Raw genomic sequence first — 20250 nt, forward strand, 5'->3', positions numbered from 1 at the left:
ATTGCTGAAGTGAAGTAGTATGCTCAGCTAATGTGTGTAACTCATGGAGATCCAGTGAGGGCAGCACCAGCACACATGTATACTGGGAAGTCAGGCTGCCATGTGCAGCCCATACTGCTATTTTAAGTTAGCATGGGTATGTCAACATGAGCGTCAGTGTAGACACAGTTTGGATGTAACTAACAAAGAACCCTCATGGTGACTGGGGATGACAGTACTGCAGACTCTAGGAGAGTAAATATTTTGGAACAGCTTAAGCCCTTGTCTTTGAAAACCTTGCGCTAAATAAGCAGCATCTATGTTCAATTCAAAAGCAAGCCCATAATCAACCACCACCCTGACTTAATTTCTGTAAGTGAACTGTGCTATGTACCTTGAAGCTTTTACTACTTTATGGTGGCATTTTCATAAGTGTGCAGTATTTGCCTTACTCTGCTCCTATTTAAATCAATAGTAAAACTGCCAGGGACTTCTGTGGAAGCAGAGTTAAGCCTGCTCTTGGGGAGATAGCTACAATCAAGGCCGGCTTTATGAATGGCGGGGCCCAATTCCTGGTCTTCTGCAGAACCCTCCACCAGGTGAGTAAAAAGGCGCGGAGCCCTATTCAGGGGAATCGGTTTAAAGCCAGCCCTGGCTAGGCCCTTCCATTGATAGAGCCTGCTGAAGTCAAAAGCCCATGCAGCAATAAAGGTTTCTGAACAGGGGTCCCTTTATTATAGCTTATAAGTTTTTTCAATCAAAGCCAGCATTGCACAAATATTGTTTATGGACAAGAGGAATCTGACTTGATGAGTTTCTTGCAAAAACTACTTTTGTTTTCTCTCCTACCTTCATGGAGTAAGGTCTGTTGCTCTGGATGTAATCCATTATTGATCTGAGCTTCTTAGAATAGGGATTGTCCACTTCAGGGAGTAGTGTCTAACAACAGAATTAAGAGGTGATTAAATGGCTATACACATCTATCATTAGTAACTAAACATTAAGAGAGCTGTGCATATTTTGTATAGGAGAGGCTTTCCAAGACCCAACAAAATTATACTGGCAGATTGTGAAAGGTGTAACCAGTTCCCATTTCAAACAGGAAGACATTCATCTGTTTATCTCTGGCTACTGGTATAACTGTATGCCTGCAATGAAATAATCAATCAGTTTTCCAATGGGAAAACCAACAGGTGTCCATATGACAACACAATACAAAGCAACTGAATTATAACCTTAATCACTGATTTGGTTAGAAATCAATTTCATCAAATGTTTTTGCTCATTTTCAGCCTTTGTTTGTATACTGTCCAGTGGCTGCTATGTGTGTTGTATTGCTGGTCACCTAAACCACATAGTATGTTCTCTGTACCCTCAGTGGGTGACCAGCACAGAGAGAGAGAATCTTAAACTACCTATCAGAGGGGTAGCTGTGTTAGTCTATAAGGTGCCACAGGACTCTGCTGCTTAAATTACCTACATTCTTCTTACAATCCAAATTTGTGGCCTCAGTTGTGTAACTTATTTGTTTAGAAATTAATTTCCAAACAGAATGACTTCCCACTTACACAGAAATCAAGTTTTGTCAGCCCAGTTCCATCTTGCCCACAATATACTCACAGCCTCTGTGCTGATATGTGCAAAGGACGGCACATTAAAGATCCCTTGAATAAGCTCTGGTGGGGCGCTGACTCCTAGCCACAAGAACATATTTAGCCCATTTGCCAAGAAGAATACTCCGCCTTCAGACAGACGTTCCTCTGAGCAACGGACAGCAGTGGGGAACGCATCGCTCTTTACATCTATAGTGTGCTGCAGGACAAGGGGAAAATAGCGTATGAATTCAGTTAGTCTCTTAGTAAATTTAGTATAGCTAAATTTAAAAATATCATACGGAAGCTTCAAGGTCTATTGCTAAATGGGGAGTTACACTCTGAAAAATGACCCTCAAATGCCCTTTTTACATAGTTACTTTATTGCATCTCATTTGCTCAATTCATAAGTTTTTGAAGTCAGGCTGTGTTCTTTAACTCACACATCACCTCCCCTAAGATTCTGCATGCCAAAGGATTTGCTAAATTTTACCTGTACTACATTGATTAATCAGACACAACTGGGTTGCACAGTTATGATGGGAATTTAGTTAACAATCCTGTGAATGATTTGCAAGCAAGAAAAGTACTCAGCTCTCACACTCAGTTGTAATGCCTCTGCAGAGCTGACAGGGGTAAAAACTTATTATTGTCACCTTTTTTAATATAGCTGCTTTTCAGAATAGAGCTGCCCTTTACATAAACATAATCTAGTCAGTTTCAGCTTAGAAGCTGTACTACCTACCACCTGCCTATTCTTATGGCTTTGAAATGCATCTTTAAAAAGAGATCTTCACCTCTTGCTGTTTGTGTAGTCAGTGTTCCCCTATTGTGTCCTTCAAAGTGCTTTCAGATTCGCAAAGTGAAAAGAGAGAAAAAACTTCTTATAAATTGTTACTATAGTTACTTTCTATTAAGCCACCCTTAATAATAATTATTTCTGAAAGACAACTACGTGTCCTGTGCATAAGTGGAATGATAGTCATGTTTCGCTACCTCTATCGGAATTTTAAAAAAATCCTGAATTAAAGCTGTTAATCAACTGTGTTAGCATCCTTTAATACTGACATTTAGAAGAAATAAATAAATAGCATGAAGGAAACAATCTATCTAAACATTTGGGCCAAAGTGATTGTATCTATGCATATACAGATAGCAGTGAGACTGGCGTTTATAGCTATGTAGTTATTTATTCTGGTCAGTAACTTTCTCAAGACATTTTCATCTGACTGAAATTTCAATCTGCTTGATCAGCTGAAGACTAGACAAAGGCAAGAAAGTAACTACAACATGGGATCACTTAATATACTGTATAAAGAACCCTCTGCATGTGTGCACATATACATGGTCAGACAATTTAATTCTGCATGTCTGAGCCACTTACACTGAAAAATCTGTAAAAATAGTGTTTCCCCACTAGAAAAGACACTTCAAATGTATACTTACAATTGGCAGAAGCTGTGGATAGAAAAACAACTGGGTGTCAGCAACATCCATAGACATGACCAACTGCCTATGATAAGCTCTTTCATCTGTTGGAATTTCTGGTCTGCCAACTAGCACGCAACTTTTTAATAAACAATTAATATAAACTGGTAGCACCTTCATTGCATCAGGAAGGATAAGCTGAAAGACAAAGATCTTGTTATTTAATATACTCAATCTACTATTGGGTTTATAAGCTTCTTTTACATATACTATTTTTTACCATTTATGAAATATAATTTTTGTGCTATTCTAGCTGACTCAGGACTATTTGAAGCAGCTGCTTGCAAAGTAGTATTTGGAATCAGTAAATAAGCACTAACAAAATGTTGTAGAAGTTACTTCAGCTCTCTTCCCCGCCCCCCCTCAAATTTTGAAAGTGAAGGATGTAGAACAATATTACATCAATCATAAACAGGCCAAAAGGTGAGTGGGTAATATGAGCAGGATGTTATTCTAATGTGCACTTCGTCACAGAATGCAGTATTTGGTGTACTTGTACGAAAATGTGATGCTCAGAATAAAACATCAGCCTGTTCTAAATTGGTTTAAAACATTTAAAATGCCAGTGTGGTTACAAACACTCTTAATGTATAAATCAGCACAGTTACCTAACCTGAATAAATAAACCAACAATTATAAATCTTATTACTGAGTGTAATCAGCAGTCAGTTAAATTGCTAGGTTCCACCTCAAGGAAGGAAACAAAACTATGTTAATTATGTAACCCTGAGATGAAGTGTAATAGAATACCCAGTTTTAGATGGAAAAACTGAGGCACAGACCTATTAAGTGACTTGCCTAAGGTCACCCAGGTCTCAAAGCCCCAGTTCTGTGCCTTCTCCACTGGACCATGCTGTAGAGGCATAGATATCCTGAAGCTACTATTATACATAAAAAGCATTTAAAGCAAACAAGCTGCCTCACATGTCCTGCCTAATCACTACTGATTACGTAGTGATTAGTGACTATCACATACTGATCAGGCCTCAACTGGAATATAGAGTCCAGTTCTGGGCACCACATTTCAGGAAAGATGTGGACAAACTGGAGAAAGTCCAGAGAAGAGCAACAAAAATGATTAAAGGTCTAGAAAACATGACCTATGGGGGAAGATTGAAAAAAATGGGTTTTAGTCTGAAAAAAAGAGGACAGAGAGGCCATGATAAGTTTTCAAGTACACAAAAGGTTGTTATGAGGAGGAGGGAGAAGAATTGCTCTTAACCTCTGAGGATAGGACAAGCAGCAATGGGCTTAAATTGCAGCAAGGGCAGTTTAGGTTGGACATTAGGAAAAACTTCCTAACTGTCAGTGGTTAAGCACTGGAATAAATTGCCTGGGGAGGTGGTGGAATTGGCATCATTGAGGATTTTTAAGAGCAAGTTGGTCAAACACCTGTCAGAGATGGTCAAGATAATATTTAGTCCTGCCATTAATGCAGGAGACTGGACTAGACCTCTGGACCCTTCCAGTCCTATGGTTCTACTTTACCTTCAGAGTAGAACACCACAGAGTACTGTGAAAAGCATGACCCTTCTCTTTACAAGTTAAAGTAGCTTGTCATTTAACCTGGATTCAACTCCAGAGTGTGGTTGGTTACTGCACTGGTACTAAAATCTTGCTGGCAACTATAAACAAGCAATGTGCCATCAGTGTTTTATTGGTATAAGGTGCCGGGGAAAACCCTTTTTAGACTAGCTGCTCCTTGGCTAGCAACACTGAAGAACTCCCAAGCTAGGGAATGCACTTCCCTTCTCATCTATATATTGCTCTGTGGTTAGCATTACCATCTGCTAAATACATGAGGACATGGTAAGAGAGACAGGCTTTTCAGCTACATAGAGCTGTTCTTCAGGACTGGGGAAGGTACTTAGTGTGTCACAGCTAAATAGGAAGTCAAACATTTAGCACATGTTCTAAGGGACCATTCAAGGTGAAGTGGCCTGTTAACACCCCTGTAGTCATAGGACAAAAAGAGGAGTTAGTAGGTTACAGATTGTTGTAATAAGTCATAAATAGCTGATATAATGAGAAATACCATGCACGTTCAGAACTCTTATTTAAAGCCCATCACTGCCTTTTTACCTTTCTTAAAAAAAGAACTCCTTATGGAGAACGAAAGGAAATTAAATCGTGCTCTGAAATTTTCATTTGTGGCATCACTGCTTTTGCAATGCTAGTTATTTATCTTAGGTACAAACTCTAATATGGAACATTTTCCTTGGGCTGGATCTTACCTGGCTTACTGCAGATGGACTGGCACAATTCTTTCTGTAACATGCCAACATACGAGCAGTCTGACTCACCAGGATCTCTCTGATTGTCTTCAAGGGCTGGCTTAGAATGGCTTTGAAAGCTACAAATAAAGAATAAAGAAAAGATCATCCTAAAGTTAATCAGACATAAAAAAAAACTTTGTTTCAGAGGCGCATATTTAACCTGCATGTAATATTAAAGAAAGTAAACTTATTTCTGCAGCTATTTTAACTCAGTATCTGTTTCAGCTGCCTGTCTTACAAATAATATTCAGCAATATTTAAGAACTTTGTCTAGGTATATTCAAGATACAAACAGCTGTATCTGCTGCTTAGAAAATATATGGCCCTGAACCTCTTCTCTGTTTTACACTGGTGTAACTCCAGATTTGCACCAGTGTAAGTTAGAGGAGAATCATGCTCTGTATGTATATATTTTTTTCTAAAACAAAAATAAGGGGCAGTCCATAAATTTACCTGATTTAGCAAAGAAGTTTATAAGTGCATCAGTTTCACAACTCTTGTAGAGATCTGCTAACTGGGAACTACAGTTTAAGCCAATATTGTGTACGCGGAGTCGTCTTTGCCCACTTATCGAAGTGTAAAGTACAGCACACTGCAATGATAAGAGAAGTTCTAGTTTTTACCACAGATAACTTTATTTTAGTATAAAACAAAAAAAAACCCACCACCGACTGGTCTTCGGCACTTTCAGCATACAACAGCAATAATCGATGCTTTATGCAAGGCTGGACTAGCAACACTCAAATGTTAATGAGCTATACAAGCAATTTACTCAGCATTCATAATGTAAATACACTTGTGTAAACCCATCATAGAAGCAACTAATCTTAAAATTTACACAACAACATGAGTGATTAAAAAGCTTGCTGCTCTCATGGCGCCACAGACAGATGACATCATTGGAAAACAGCAAGAACTGGCAGCAACTTTGTTTTAGAAAGTCACAAGATTTTAACTGTTTAAATTTTGAAAAAACTTTATTAAAGAAAACATTTCAGCAAGTAACTGTAAAGGAATACATGCCACAAAATGGGCAGAAGCTATCTGACAACTATTCAACACATCACGTTATTGCTGTCATCACATGATAAAAAAAGGGGAGGAAAGAAAAGAATGAGGAAAAGATTAATAAGAATCTCAAAAAGTTAAAGTGTTCTCTAACACTTGAGAAATTTTTATCATTCTGATTTACTGCACTGGAATCTGATTCTATTTTGGCAAATACGTTTCCTGCATCATATTAATCAGGATATTGTACCTTGTAATGCTTTTCACAATGCACCAATATGAATGAAATTCTCACCATTTTGTTCTTTATGGGCCTGATCCAAAGCCCACTAAAGTAAACGGAAAAACTGCATTGACTTCAATGTGCTTGGATTAGACCCTTTATGAACAGTTCCCATTTGAAATGGAGATGTAAAATTAAAGTCTACAAGGAATGTACATCCAATGTCAATATTGTATCATGGCCCTAGGAAATTACTTCATACAAGGCCTGTTATGTTTTATGGAACTGTATTTACCCATGAATAAACTACTTAGTCATACATTATATTTCTAGGAGCATGACAAAAGGAAAACTGCAAAAAAAAAAAAACCCATAGTTTAGGTAATCTTGTGGTTTAGCTTTGGAGATCATAAGCGATCACATTTTCTGGGGTTAAAAAGGGAAGTCATGAATAAGCAGCTATAATAATTGGTGACAATTTCTTATTGATAACACTGGGGGATACATCCATCTAAGGAATGTAACTTATAACAGGCATCGCCAATAAGTTTAAAGGCAGAAAATTCTGAACCCTAATCAGCTTTTAAATCTAAACTTCCAAGAATACCCCCATTGATAGATTATTGGGAACAGATATTAACTTTGGTGTTAAAGCGTAAACAGCGATGGTATCAGCCTTGGCTAGCAGAGCACTCACAACTATTTAATTTCACGTGCATCCATTGGCTCCTGACAGGGATTCCCATCCTCCTCCACTTCCATGAATGCCTGCAGATCCAGGCAGGGAGGAAGTCCTACATCTCCAGAACATGCTTCCCAATTACCCCCAATCTGTTGTCCCTTCTGTCATGGGAGGCTCCACAGGGCTCCTCTGAGACTAGGTCAGGCATGGTCTTGCAAGCGGATAGGGTTTAACAGGAGGGCTAGACTACACACAACAACAAAAAAACCCAACTTGCAATATAACCCTGTTCAACTTCCACCACTGTGCTGTAGGACCACTCTGTGAGCAGGAGAGGGGGCACTATATGCAATTTCATGGTGAGCAGAGTCCCTGGTAAACATGGTTCCTACAGGAGTTGCGATGCAGGCAGTTGGAAGCTTGGGCAGAAGGTTTCCACGTGGATGCCCAATGCTTGTGGCTAATGGGGGATCCCAGGCACTGGGGAGGTGCTCTGAGCTTCTTCTCTAGGGAAAAAGTAGGACTAAACCCTACCATTGCCAATGGAGAAATAACAAAGAAACTCAGTATCTTGAGTGAAGTTGACCCAATGTTTGTGTGTGTTTACAAATAGTTCCTGATTTTTAATAATGTTTCCACATAATTTATTTTAAATCCAGTTTGGGAGATTATACTCTCCTAGTCCAAGGGTCATTTATTTCTGTAAGGGTTTCTTTAAGGGGCTGCACACTCTGGCGGATCAAAGCAAGTTTGATATAACGCAGTTTCACCTATAACGCAGTAAGATTTTTTGGCTCCCGAGGACATCGTTATATCAGGGTAGAGGTGTATTAAAACGAGAAACAAACGTAGACGTGAGTACAGTGTTGGCACAGTAATGGGTTCATACCCTGAGATTCACCTTTGGAGTCAAACATGAAATGGATTTCAGAAATTTCAACTGAGTCCCCATTCATGCCCACAACTACTAGGCAAGTTGACATGTTGGGAAGTGTTTGCTAAGAGTCCATGGATGGTGCACTGGCAGAAGTTTATGGGGAACTTAATTCCCTGGCCTCATGTGAGGAAATGACTTGACAGATGGCTGCAAGAACTTTGAGTTTTATGGGCCAGCCAATTATGGTGTTCTGCAACAAGATGCCAGGTGGCTGTGAGTCTGATGGAAAGACTGTAGTTCCTAATGGGTGGTCATACTTACATTCAGATGATGGCTACAGCAGAGGTCTAGGACCCAGATGTGGGTTTGCCACAGACTACTTGCATGACCTTAGGCCAATCACTTATGGTCAGATTCTACCTTCTCTACTTAAGGTGTATAGGAATAGCATTACTACTACTATGTTGTTCATTAAAACATTCCTGTGAACCTTAATTGGCAGCACATCACTGGCAAGACTGTGCTGAATTTGTATAAATTATGCCTGGCTCAGGTCATATCCACCCCATGAGGGGGAGGTATTTTTTTATTACTGAAAAATAAATCTTGCACATTATTTAATGAATGACATAGATCTAACATTTGTCACCTGAATTAAGGCTCCACTGTCTTCATTCAGTTTGTCATCATGCTTGAACTCCACTGTTATTGCTTTGTCACAGTCTACTGCTGCCATCTCTACATCTGTGGTGTTATTCATGTAAATGGCACCAAAGAAGTCAGTGGCCCTGAAACCTGGAGGCAGATGATAATTTTTTTTTAAAGTGACCCATTTTTTATTGATGTTCAATATGCTTTGCAGGATGAGAGTGGAACTAGAGTGACCTCAATATCTGGGAGGCCCCAGGTACTATAGTAGGCTGCCATTTCTGGTTTCACTGCCAAAAAAGAGGCATAGTAACAGAAGACTCTTCTCATCTGGCAGCTGAGCCAGAGTAAAGGAAGGAATGTTGCAGAGTTGGTGCCCCTCTGAGCACCCGCTCTATTTAAAGCTGGTCCTGGAATACCTACAGTTGTAGGTAGAATAGTTGTTTGAAAAAAGTTTTCACTACAACAGAGGATTTTACAAAACCCTGGGAACAAGTGGGTGCACAACAGTTTGTAGAAGCAGTTTATATAAAAACCTAGCTCCTGAGGTGTGTGTAATATGAGCAGAATCTGTATTTGTATATGCAGATTAATTTCATGCACAAGCAGAACTCTGCATATTCAAATGTAAAGGCATGTACATTTTTTGCATGTAGACCTCATCCTCTACTTTCTAGCAAAGTACCCCTGAAGGTGTAAAATAATATGAGGCATCATAGAAACAACATGTACAAAATTCCTGATATTCTATGATTCTGTGAAAATAATATGATTTGTTACTGCTCAACAATTCTCTTCTCCAGGAAACTATGAATATGGTGACGTAAAACTGAAACGTGCGCTCAAGTTAATTCTCATTCCAAAAGGGTACTGTTACCTGTACTTGTGCGAACCCTCATGATTGCATCAAATCCTGTTTTTTTTTCTATGTCCTTCCTGAGGTCACTCAGGAATTGGGGACCATCAGAATGTACCTAAAAACACAAATCAAAACCAAAGCTGACATCCACCACTGGATGGCAGCAAACAGCAAAAAATGCCACAGTCTTTAAAACAAGTTTGTTTTTAAATGGATGTGTATATAAACCATCATCCTCATTACTTGTATTCTTTAAACATGAGCCATCTGCAGTATTCTGCATGTCCCTTTGAACAGAAACGAAGATGTGCAAGATAATCCAGTTCAACAGTAAACATTCCTACAATCTCGGACATTTAGAATTCCTCTACTCCCAAAAGGGATACCCTAACTCACAGGGTGCATTCCCTTGACTACTACTGAGTTGCTGCACTGACATTCCCTGTCTGGAGGATGCATTTTAAGGCTCCAGCCAGGACTGTGTACATTGTGTGTTTCTTGCTTGGTTAGCAAGAAAATACACGTGCAGATCAGTTTGGAGCACAGATTCTCAAATGTGGGTCCCCACACTGGGATGAATTTCACCCTGTAAACTGCTTTACTGGACAGACGAATCCTGAGCACGTTAGTCTTGTCATGGCTGGGAAACACCCACAACTTTTTGAGTAAATGATTAGATTCTCATTTTTCTCCAAAGGATGTCCATTTCCTGTTGGTCATAAGCATTTCTATTTGTGATGTTCAATGATAATTGCTGTACCTTCTCAGAAGTCAATGAATTCAAATGTCTTAATGTATTTAAGTAAGCAAGGTTAATTTTAAGATAGTAACCAGCTCATTTCAGAGACTGAAGATGTTTTTGAAAGTCTTTAAACTTGAGCTTGACTTGTCAGTTCCAAGTTTTGCATTCTGTCCACTAGGAGAGACACAAGCTCTCCACAGCTTCACTCATTTTTTATGCTAGACTAGACATGACATTTCTTTATAATGGAAAGAAAACAGTAAATTCCTAGCAACTAATCTGACAGATAGGGATTTGTTAGCACTTACCTGAAAATTGTTGTATTTGTAAAGAGTTCCTCCAGTGTACATTGTTACAAGACCCATGGAGGCTACATCCACATACTGGTTTGGGAAGAGGAACAGATTCACACAGCAGCCATTAGCCACACAATCTCTGGCCAGGGACTCATAAATATTCATCTGTGGCTGGAAAAGTATCTGCAGAGAATGGGAAAAAAAAAGTCATGGTAATTTCTCTTTGGACATCATCTAAGACACTCTTGATATGTCAAAATTCAACCAGCTACTTGGAAAAATTAAAAATGACACAGCTAATACAATTAAACCAGTGGCTTTCAAGCAGTTAAAGTCAGTGGCAGCTGCATGCATGTAGCAGAGCAGAATTTGGTCCTCGATTTTTAGCTAAGTGTAGGCCCTGCTCAGAAATCGAATGAGAGAAGGATGATCCATACTAACCAGCACAGGGGCATTTTTGCCACAGTATCTGGTGCCACAACCAAAACTTGTGTGGAGACCAGGGTTTGTTGGAAGGTGTAGAAGTGAGAGAGAGTTGGATGGGATGTGATGGAAAGGATACGCAATTGGATGTAGGTGCATATATCACTGTGAAAGGGAAGCACGACTATGGTCTGGTCATAGGAGGGTGCAAGACACAGGTAAAGTGTCCGAGTTCCAGCTTCATTCCTCCGCTTCTTGATGTCCTCTTTTTGTGGCCAAGACGACTGAAATGATGCCCCTTCCTTGCCTGTCTCAGATGAAAAAATGAACTCGGGGCCTAATACTGAACACATTCCTTTTGTGTTGCCTGGAAGCCTAGTACACAATGGAGGGTGGAAACCTTTGACTCCCAGAGCCTACCAAATTGTGGAAGCTGAGACTTGTGGTGCCTCAGATCCCAGTGCGCACGCAGCCATTTAGAAAGGAAGTGTCTCACAGGGGCCCAGGACAAGTACAGACAGCACCGAAGTTCAATTTTTAAGGTGGAGAACTAGGCCAGGGATTCTAAAACTTATGCCAATCACTATCTGGTCATCTTTGCTCTAGAAACAGCCTCAGAATGCTGTGATTCCACATAAGTTTTTAGAGAACGAAAGCACTGAGCTAACAGTAACCAAAATTCCTTGTTAAGTGAATGGCTTTTTTACTTGTGCAGGCTTCATTTATGGTGGAGAGGGGTGATTTAGGGCAGTATCACTTTGTTGTTGACTTAGGATTGACATTAATGTGTGTTAACTAGATAGAGCTCATGCACCAGGATGATGGGAGCATAATAAATTTTATAAAAAGAAGTAATTAATATGCAGCTATTGAAAATTACTCCAGTCTTCGAAGAAACCTAACAACAAAAATCAGTGCAATTTTCTTCTCAATTCATTGTAAGCTCTAAATAGAAAATACCTTCTCTTTATCTGTATTGATCAGTTTTTTGTCATCTCTGTTTTTCAGCTTCCCTGGTGCTTCAGCAGTCGGCAATGAAGAATGGAAGATAAACAACTTTCCAGCACATTCTGCTGCCTGTCACAAAGACACCATAACAACCTTTTATTCTGTTGCTAGTATAAACAAATGAACCTAATTTTTAAGCATTTGTGTAACCAAAGGTGTAAACTTTTCCTAAATCCTCGTAAGCTAAATTGTCCATTTGTTTCAAGACTGAACTCTTCATGGCACCGAAATCCCAAAAGAAAGTCACTGGGAATTTAATATCCATAAATAGCTTAATCTAACATAGATATGTCTGGTCATATGTGGTGTTACAGTCATTTCTACATAGGAATCTAGTCTTGATGGACAAAATTAACAATAGATATACCAGACTGCTGTCAATTTAATTTTTTTTTAATGCCCATGCAATATAAATGTTAAATAACGATGCAATAAAAGATAAACAGACAGTGAGTTCTGTAGTTCTTATGCACAAGTGAGTCCCACTGCAGTCAGAGTTGTGTGTGAACAAGGACAGAAGAAGCTGGCCCCCTCTCAATTCTTTTTTCTCCACTTTATAATATCAATTAAAGTTATGCATATGTATCTGGAGGTTTTTAAATAATTAACTTCAAATGTAAATCATATGTTGCAGGGAATGAGTGTTTTTTTTCTTCTTAGATCACTGGCGGTATATGAACACGCAGGCTGAAGTCAAGGAATCTTTAAAGGGTATGAAGACAATAGACTAACTTTGCTCATGGGATACCTTCATATATGAGCAAAACTTAAGAGTTAGGCTAAAAGAAGGGTTGCTATGGTGTTTCAGACTTTTAAAGATTCTTTGTATTCATCCTGTACATTTATATACCTTGTTAGCCAGAAAAAACCTTGTGCTGCCCAGGCATCACACAAAGCTATCACCCTGAAGTCTCAGCAGAGAATCCAAAGACTGAATGGATGCTGAAATTGGAAAAAAAAAAAAAACAACAACAAACCCCACAAACCCTTTTAGGTGGTCCTTCTAACTCAGGCCAGATGCACATAGGTTGTAGGGAAGTCAATATGGGCTTCTGTGTACATTGGGCCAGATCCTTAGCTGGTGAAAGCTAGCAAAGCTATGCTGACTTCAGTGGAGCTATGCTGATTTATACCAGATGAGGATCTGGCCCTCTTTCACTAAGTCCATTAATTCAGCATCTAGCATAGGTGGTACATTTTAAGAAAATGACCTCATACCATACTGAGGAATTTAGGAGTTTTCTATATTCTTCAACTAACTCACCACCACCACCATTAATCTTCTGCCAAAATTTTACCTAAGCTTCCATTTCACCTGTTTCTGAAGATAGTCAGTGTGATAATTTTAATAATTGCTAACAGCTGGCAGGACAACAGCAGTTAGATTCTAATAGGAATGTTCTGCACTGAAGTGAACGGAATGTGAAAAAAGTGTGGGATGTTACAGATATAGGAACACAAAGAAAAAAATCTACTTGGCTAATAGGATGACTTGCAGAATAAATGTACACAAGAAGTTTCCAGATGGGTCCAGATTGATCTTGTTATCAAGCGAATTCATTACTAGGTGTCTAATTTTCTTGTGCCTGTACCTAGTTTATATTTGTTTATTTCTTTCACTTGTGACAGATGTATATTCCATTTGGCATTTTTCTAATTTTTTATACATAAATGCATAATATTTTTAAAAGTTTTTTTGGTAAAAGTCCTAAAATATTTAATTCAATGCACATGAGCCACTTTTTTTTTTTGTTTAATTTAATTTAAGAATAATGAATGAATGAATTCTTGAGGGAAATGCCTGGCATCAAAAATTACACTTCTAGATGGAAAAGTCAAGACTACCAGTATCTATCTACACATGCATTTGAAAGGTTTATTCCTATAATTAAGGAATGAAGTAAATGCAATTCTATTCAATTTTTTTAAGCTTAAAATTTTAACAAAATTTGATATTTGTCAACAGCTCCAGATTGCCAACCCTGCCGACTCATGTCCTCAATTCCAAAACGGCAGCTGCAGCAACAGTACAAGTATCCCAACCCTGCTCTAATTTAATTGACATTTCTATCCAGAAGTAATAAATCCACATTTATTTAATCCTTCATCTTTCTACTGAAACTGCCCACTGGAGTGGAAACCAAAATGATAATGGCCCTTTTTGTGATTTGTTTAGATATTAAAGTTCCTGATTAAAAATAGAAATAAAAAAAAGACACGTGTGTAACTACACACGTAAATTATACTTGCAATTGCGGTGACTACGTACTACATACAGCCAAGGGTGTATGCACTTTACAAAAAACAAACCAAGAACTGCATTCTGAGTGGATAGTTCCCATGTAAACTTTTAAATTCCTGGGGTGAAAATCTGGCTAAACTGAAGTCAATGGCAAAACTCCCAATGGGGCTGGGATTTCACTCCTTAGACATGTGGATTTTTTTTTTTTAAAGTGTATGTCAAATTTTCTCAATTTATTTTAGAACAAACATCTTCTATTAAAGCTTACAGGGAACATCTTATCAGCACATACATACTTATCACATTATTAAAAATCGGAAAGTCCTTTTACTTTAGAGTTGCTCTTGGTTAAAGCTGCTCTGGACTGAAAATATGCTTGACAGTTTTAAAATATAAACTGGGCCAAAATTTATCTCCACCAGTAAGAATTTAATCTATTTTTTCCTTTTTAGACTGGAATGGTTCTCTTGTTATTATACATATAGAATGCTTGCTATTCACATAAAAAAGCCTTATGAATAAGTTACTATTCGTAACTCTTCTTTACAGATTAATGTCAGGGCCATTCCCCTTTTTTTGTAAACATCAGAGGAAATTACAACTTGTATAGTTCTGAATGGCAATTTCACTTTTTTAAAAGTAAATACCATTAGAAAAAGGACCCAACAGAAGAATAGATTAAATGAATACATTTTCTGTCCACACATACATTGTGATACTGTAAAATAGTTCATGAGAAGAGCTCTTAAATTAATAGCTCAAAAAAGCCTAAGAAACATCCTCCTTTTTAGTGCAATGAGATTACCATCTTGTGGGTTTGTGCTTTATTTGTAGAAAGTTCACAGATTAACTGATTGTATTTTAAACCACAAGTTGTTGCTTTCTGTCCTGCAAAAGCTACAGTGCAGCCTGGTGGCATTCTTTTAATTGCCAGTGTTAGCACTTACCAGGCACATGGTAAAACACTGGAGATGCACTGAGTCCATAGTATTTCACCTTCAGATGCAGTCAAGCTACTAAAACTTGTTGATTAAGAAGAAAATCCAGCCCTCTCCTGCAAAGCCATGGGAGTGCCCTGTTCAGTGGAACTAGTGCAGTTCTGTACACACACAAGGTATGCTTGGGGCTGGGGCTGGGGCTGGGGCTGGGGCTGGGGCCTGGGCACGGCTGAGGGGCCCACCACTGCATTGACTCTTCTCATTCTCCCTGTGTACACAAGGGTAAGGGGGCTGTGTAAGTGCCCAGAGTACATTACTTAAGATACCGAGCTGAAGTAACCTCCACAGCTGCTTCACAACCTGATCCCCTCCTCTCTCAAGTGTCCAGTCTATGCAGACTGGGCACTAGGGTCTACATTTGCCTCTCAGTGAAAAAAATCAGAAAATAGATATTAAAATGGAAACACCGACACAAACTTCAGTATAGTGTAGGGGTTGGCAACCTCTGGCACGCGGCTCGCCAGGGCAAGCACCCTGGCGAGCTGGGCCAGTTTGTTTACCTGCCGTGCCTGCAGATTTGGCCGATTGCGGCTCCCACTGGCTGCGGTTTGCTGCTCCAGGCCATTGGGCTGGAGCAGCAAACCACAGCCAGTGGGAGCTGCGATCGGCTGAACCTGCAGATGCACCAGATAAACAAACTGACCCGGCCTGCTGAGGTGCTTACCCTGGCAAGCCGCGTGCCAGAGGTTGCTGACCCCTGGTATAGTGGGGCTTGAATGTGCTGCTAGAATACCGCCTTTAGCAGGGGCAGGTCTTTAGACTGGCCAGCAGGGAATGAGAAGTTCAACACGTGTGATAGGGAAGGAGGCAGGGGCTGCTGCCTCCCTCAAGCCCCACTTTGGTTCTCTGCTAAGCCAGTGGCTGAGCAATAGAGGCAAGGCCAGCTGACTGGCTGCTATGTTCCCTGCAACCACCTATTTAAGCTAAGCTTGGCATTTCTAAAGCCTCTTATTCAAAACTCTCCAGTTAGCTGCCCAGCCCTCCCTCCCTTTACTTATAGCTGTGCTGCTTATGATGCTATGGGGGACCTGATTGATCCCTTGTTTTTATGGGCCAGGAAGTAATGTTTTCCATTGGGCCAAACTAGCTTGTAGTCCAGTGTGGTGTTTTTGTCCACTTTTCTGGCAGCCTCCTGGAGGTACATCTGGATTAGAAACAGTGGGATACAAGGTTCATATCACACTGTTATGACTGTTGACTCATCACAACTTACAGCTGTTGTCCAGTGTGGGTAAAGGCTAACAGGGCCAGGGCCCAGAGGTAAATGAGACCTAAAATGCACGATTGGACCTAGTGCTCAGAGTGGAGTCATCTGAAGATTTTGTGGACAGAGGTTCCCCCACCACCCTTACGTGGGAGGTGTGATGGGTGGAAGAGTTTCACAACTGAGCTGAGTTCCTGAGATAGACTGGGGAAGGGCTACCTGAGTTGTCTGGTTTGTGGTAAAAGCCCAGTAATTCTTAATGGACTCAATTAAATGCCAGTGGGTGGGCAATGTAGTGCCCGTCACCAAGGTATAATTAATAAAGCTGTGCTGAAACCCATCCCAGGTATCTGTCAATTATTCACCTGCTTGCCCTGGTCAATAATGGAATCTAAGTTCTGGAAACTATCTAGTTTCTTTTGATTTCCCACTGCAATTTGTGGGAGAACTTGGCAAAGTCATTAGCAGAGTGAATTTTTGTAGCTTATCCTAATAAAGACTTTGTTCTCACACACACACAGGAACATTCTAACCTTTAGTGCTTCCATGCCAGCCTGGATAACAGGAGCAAAGACAGTCTCACTCTCATTAGTGTCTGCAAACATCTCTGGAATCTGGTCCAACAAGCTATGAAAGGGAAAAAGGATCAGTGTTTCAGCTGGTTAGAATACTTGTGTTAATACCTAAAAATCTGTAACATATCAAGCCTTTTTACACAATAACTTGCTTTCCATTAAAATAAAATTCAAAGAAATTTCAAAGGAACAAGACACTATAAAACTGTCTGGATTTTAAATTTTACAAAATGTACACTTTTTAAATGTAATTATAAAGTAATGTCAAGTCACACATGATACTGAAATAAAAAAAGGAGAGTAGCTTAAATTTGGGGACTAACTACTAGGAGGACTTCAGGAATATAAGATCATGGTTAGCTTGTAGCATGCATATCAGTGGAGTGAAATACATACAGTATACTACACAATGCTCCAACCCTTTTTCCAATGTTCTATAAGCAATGTCCAATACATTGTGTTCTCTCTCACACATGGGGTAAATTTTGCCTTCTATCTCAGTTTTGAAAAGGCCAGCTGAAAGCTCTTTTCTGTGTTTCAGAACTAGAAAATTAGGGTACAAACTTTCTAAATGCTTGCTTGCCTCTAAGACTTTCAGATAAAAACAAATACAGGATAATCCAGTTTATTTCAAGGTAGTGATCTCTCTAGTGATTCCTGGCTGACTTTTTGGAGGGATCATTATTTGCTGTAAGCCATAATGAAGAATATTCATATTCAAATATGAAACATTATTTCTTTACTTGTTCACAACAGATCGTGATTCCTGAAAGTTGACAAGGAAACCATCCAGCAAAGGAACAAAGACTTCTCCAACATCCGATACTACCATCATCTGAGGCTGAGCTAGGTTGCTCTTTACATTAAAGAAATGAAGAACTTTGTTATAGGTGACAAAACCAACTCGAATAGCTGAGGTCTCTTCTTGCTCTTCTCTGTGAGAAAAATATAAAACGGAACAACTGGAAATAATTTTGAAACATTTACTTTGCATTAATAAGAGTTCTTTGAAATGCCAGAGCGCTGGCAGATAACATCTGTGTGGTAGAACAAACAACATCAAGATGAAATGTCCCAATCTTAGTGCTAGTTAACATAATCTAATTAAATTAATTGATATAAACTTTTTTTGTTTGTTTCTTTCTTTAAATCTATCCTATCAAATGTGCCTCCTGTCCAAAGGGCAAGTTGCGAATATGGAATCAATAAAGGAAAAATCACATATAATTTAAAAAGGTGACCCAGTTACTTGAAAAATCTGTTTTATCGGAAACAGATTAACATTCAATGATACTTACTCCTAATGACTGATAACTAATGGAACAGTAATTCCACTTATTGGGAACATCTTCTGGTGAGCTAATGGTACTTTGGAACTTGTGAAAGTCAATCTCATGTTGCTTCTTTCTCTTTAACAGTCACTTCCATTCCCTCCATAGCTGTGTTATGTACCATACAAGTTGTTCAATCAGTACTGCTTCTTTCTGGCTATAAGTTTGCTCCTATCAGGTCAACAATGGATATGGGGCTGTCATGCTGCATATCTCACAGCCATCCCTCTTCCAGGAATTTTGCAAACAGCAGATTCAGCCCTTATTCTTATGAAGATAGTGCCTCTACAGCTCCCTGGGCAGCAACATTATTACTAGTGCTGGTCAGAACATTTGTCTGATTCTTTTCCCTCATTAAAAAAAGAAAAAGAAAAAAACAAAACATGGGCCATCCAAGTTTAATTCCTGATTCTGTCATCCACTTCCTGTGTGACCTTGGACAAATCAGTTAATCTCTCTGTGCCTCAGTTCCTGTAAACTGGGGATAACAACAACAACATCCCTCCTCACAGGGCTGTACAACTATACATTCTTTAACAGTCACAAGACACTCAGAAGCTGCAGTGACAGGACTCAGATGTATTTAGATTAAGGGAAACAGGAAAATCAATCTATAACAAGTCATTCAGAGTGAAAGTATATGATTGCCATTTGTTCCTGGACCAAATTAACGTGGACCAATCCCCAGGCAGATTTTTACCCCAGTTCCCTAAATGGCCCCTTCAAGGATTGAACTCTCAACCCTGGGTTTAGCAGGCCAATGCTCAAACCACTGAGCTATCCTTCCCCCTCACAGCAAGGGCAAGAATCACACTAAACTAATGAGATCTGCATTTTAATTTAATTTTAAATAAAGCTTCTGAAACATTTTGCAAACCTTGTTTACTTTACATATAACAGTAGTTTTGTTATATATTATAGACTTATAGAGAGGCCTTCTAAAAAACGTTAACGTATTACCAGCACGCGAAGCCTTAAATTAGAGTGTATACATGAAGACTCAGCACACCACTGCTGAAAGGTTGCCAACCCCTGCTCTAGAAAATCAGGTCTCAGCTTTCTCCACCTAAACATTACAACAGAAAGAAAATCTTTTGGAAAAGGAGACCTCTAGACCTGTTCACAATGCCCAGATAGAGAACCCATGCTCCGAAAAATGCATGTCCTTCAGTGACAGTAAAATCCTGTACCTACTGAAGTCAATGGCAAAACTCCCCTTTAAAAACTCTGAGGAAATATTTCTTCCTTTCTATCTATCGTAGCACAGTTGTGGACACAATCCTGCCCATGGACATGTATATGCTCCCACTAATTGGCACTGTATGTTTGTTCTCTTGGTCCCTGCTATATATACACAGTCATAAAATAACAGTGTAAATTAACACTAAGTGGAACAACAACTGTAAAGATAACAGTGTTTAAATAAAAAGCCCTCTTATCTTTCTACATAAATATTTTCTGTACAAAGCAGCTGCTAGTCAAAATGTATCATTATGCATTTTTGAGGCCAACTTTTCTGCTTGCATAACTCCACTGATTTCAGTGGGGTCATCCCAGCAGAGACTCTAGCCCGGGGTCTTAAAGTCCCAGCCCATGTGCCATCTGCGGCCCGAGAATCTCCCCACTGTGGCCCACAGAGGAGAGATGCATACAGACACGCTGCCAGCAATGTCTGCTGCAGGCGCTGCCCCCTGCAGCTCCCACTGGTTGGGGGAGAGGGACAGAGATACTATCACTAGTCCCCGGAATGAGTCAGCCATGCAGGCAGCGTCACTTTTTTCCACAATGAATATAAACAA

The 20250-nt window shown here is 39.5% G+C and overlaps 2 protein-coding genes across 10 annotated transcripts in view; one reads left to right on the plus strand and one right to left on the minus strand.

Moving 5' to 3' along the window:
- Positions 1-12550, plus strand: part of METTL14 (methyltransferase 14, N6-adenosine-methyltransferase subunit) — a 65585-nt gene extending 53035 nt beyond the window's left edge. For 7 of the 8 annotated variants that reach the window (XM_050946532.1, XM_050946531.1, XM_050946534.1 and 4 more), the window contains 2 exons: positions 455-578; positions 12102-12550. The gene's annotated coding sequence lies outside the window, so the exon portion shown is untranslated. The remainder of the gene's footprint in view (positions 1-454; positions 579-12101) is intronic. The other variant, XM_050946537.1, reaches the window with a different exon arrangement.
- The window catches only part of SEC24D (SEC24 homolog D, COPII coat complex component), a 91386-nt gene that overhangs the window by 1254 nt on the left and 69882 nt on the right, over positions 1-20250 (minus strand). For both annotated transcript variants that reach the window (XM_050946263.1, XM_050946262.1), the window contains exons 12-22: positions 17864-18055; positions 17079-17172; positions 12054-12170; positions 10683-10853; positions 9651-9747; positions 8775-8920; positions 5789-5927; positions 5294-5412; positions 3018-3197; positions 1600-1791; positions 829-918 (exon numbers count right to left, since the gene is read on the minus strand). In XM_050946263.1, the coding sequence (XP_050802220.1) occupies positions 829-918; positions 1600-1791; positions 3018-3197; positions 5294-5412; positions 5789-5927; positions 8775-8920; positions 9651-9747; positions 10683-10853; positions 12054-12170; positions 17079-17172; positions 17864-18055 (1537 nt within the window). The remainder of the gene's footprint in view (positions 1-828; positions 919-1599; positions 1792-3017; positions 3198-5293; positions 5413-5788; positions 5928-8774; positions 8921-9650; positions 9748-10682; positions 10854-12053; positions 12171-17078; positions 17173-17863; positions 18056-20250) is intronic.

Source organism: Gopherus flavomarginatus, chromosome 3 (assembly GCF_025201925.1).
Source record: "Gopherus flavomarginatus isolate rGopFla2 chromosome 3, rGopFla2.mat.asm, whole genome shotgun sequence".
Lineage (NCBI taxonomy): Eukaryota > Metazoa > Chordata > Testudines > Testudinidae > Gopherus > Gopherus flavomarginatus.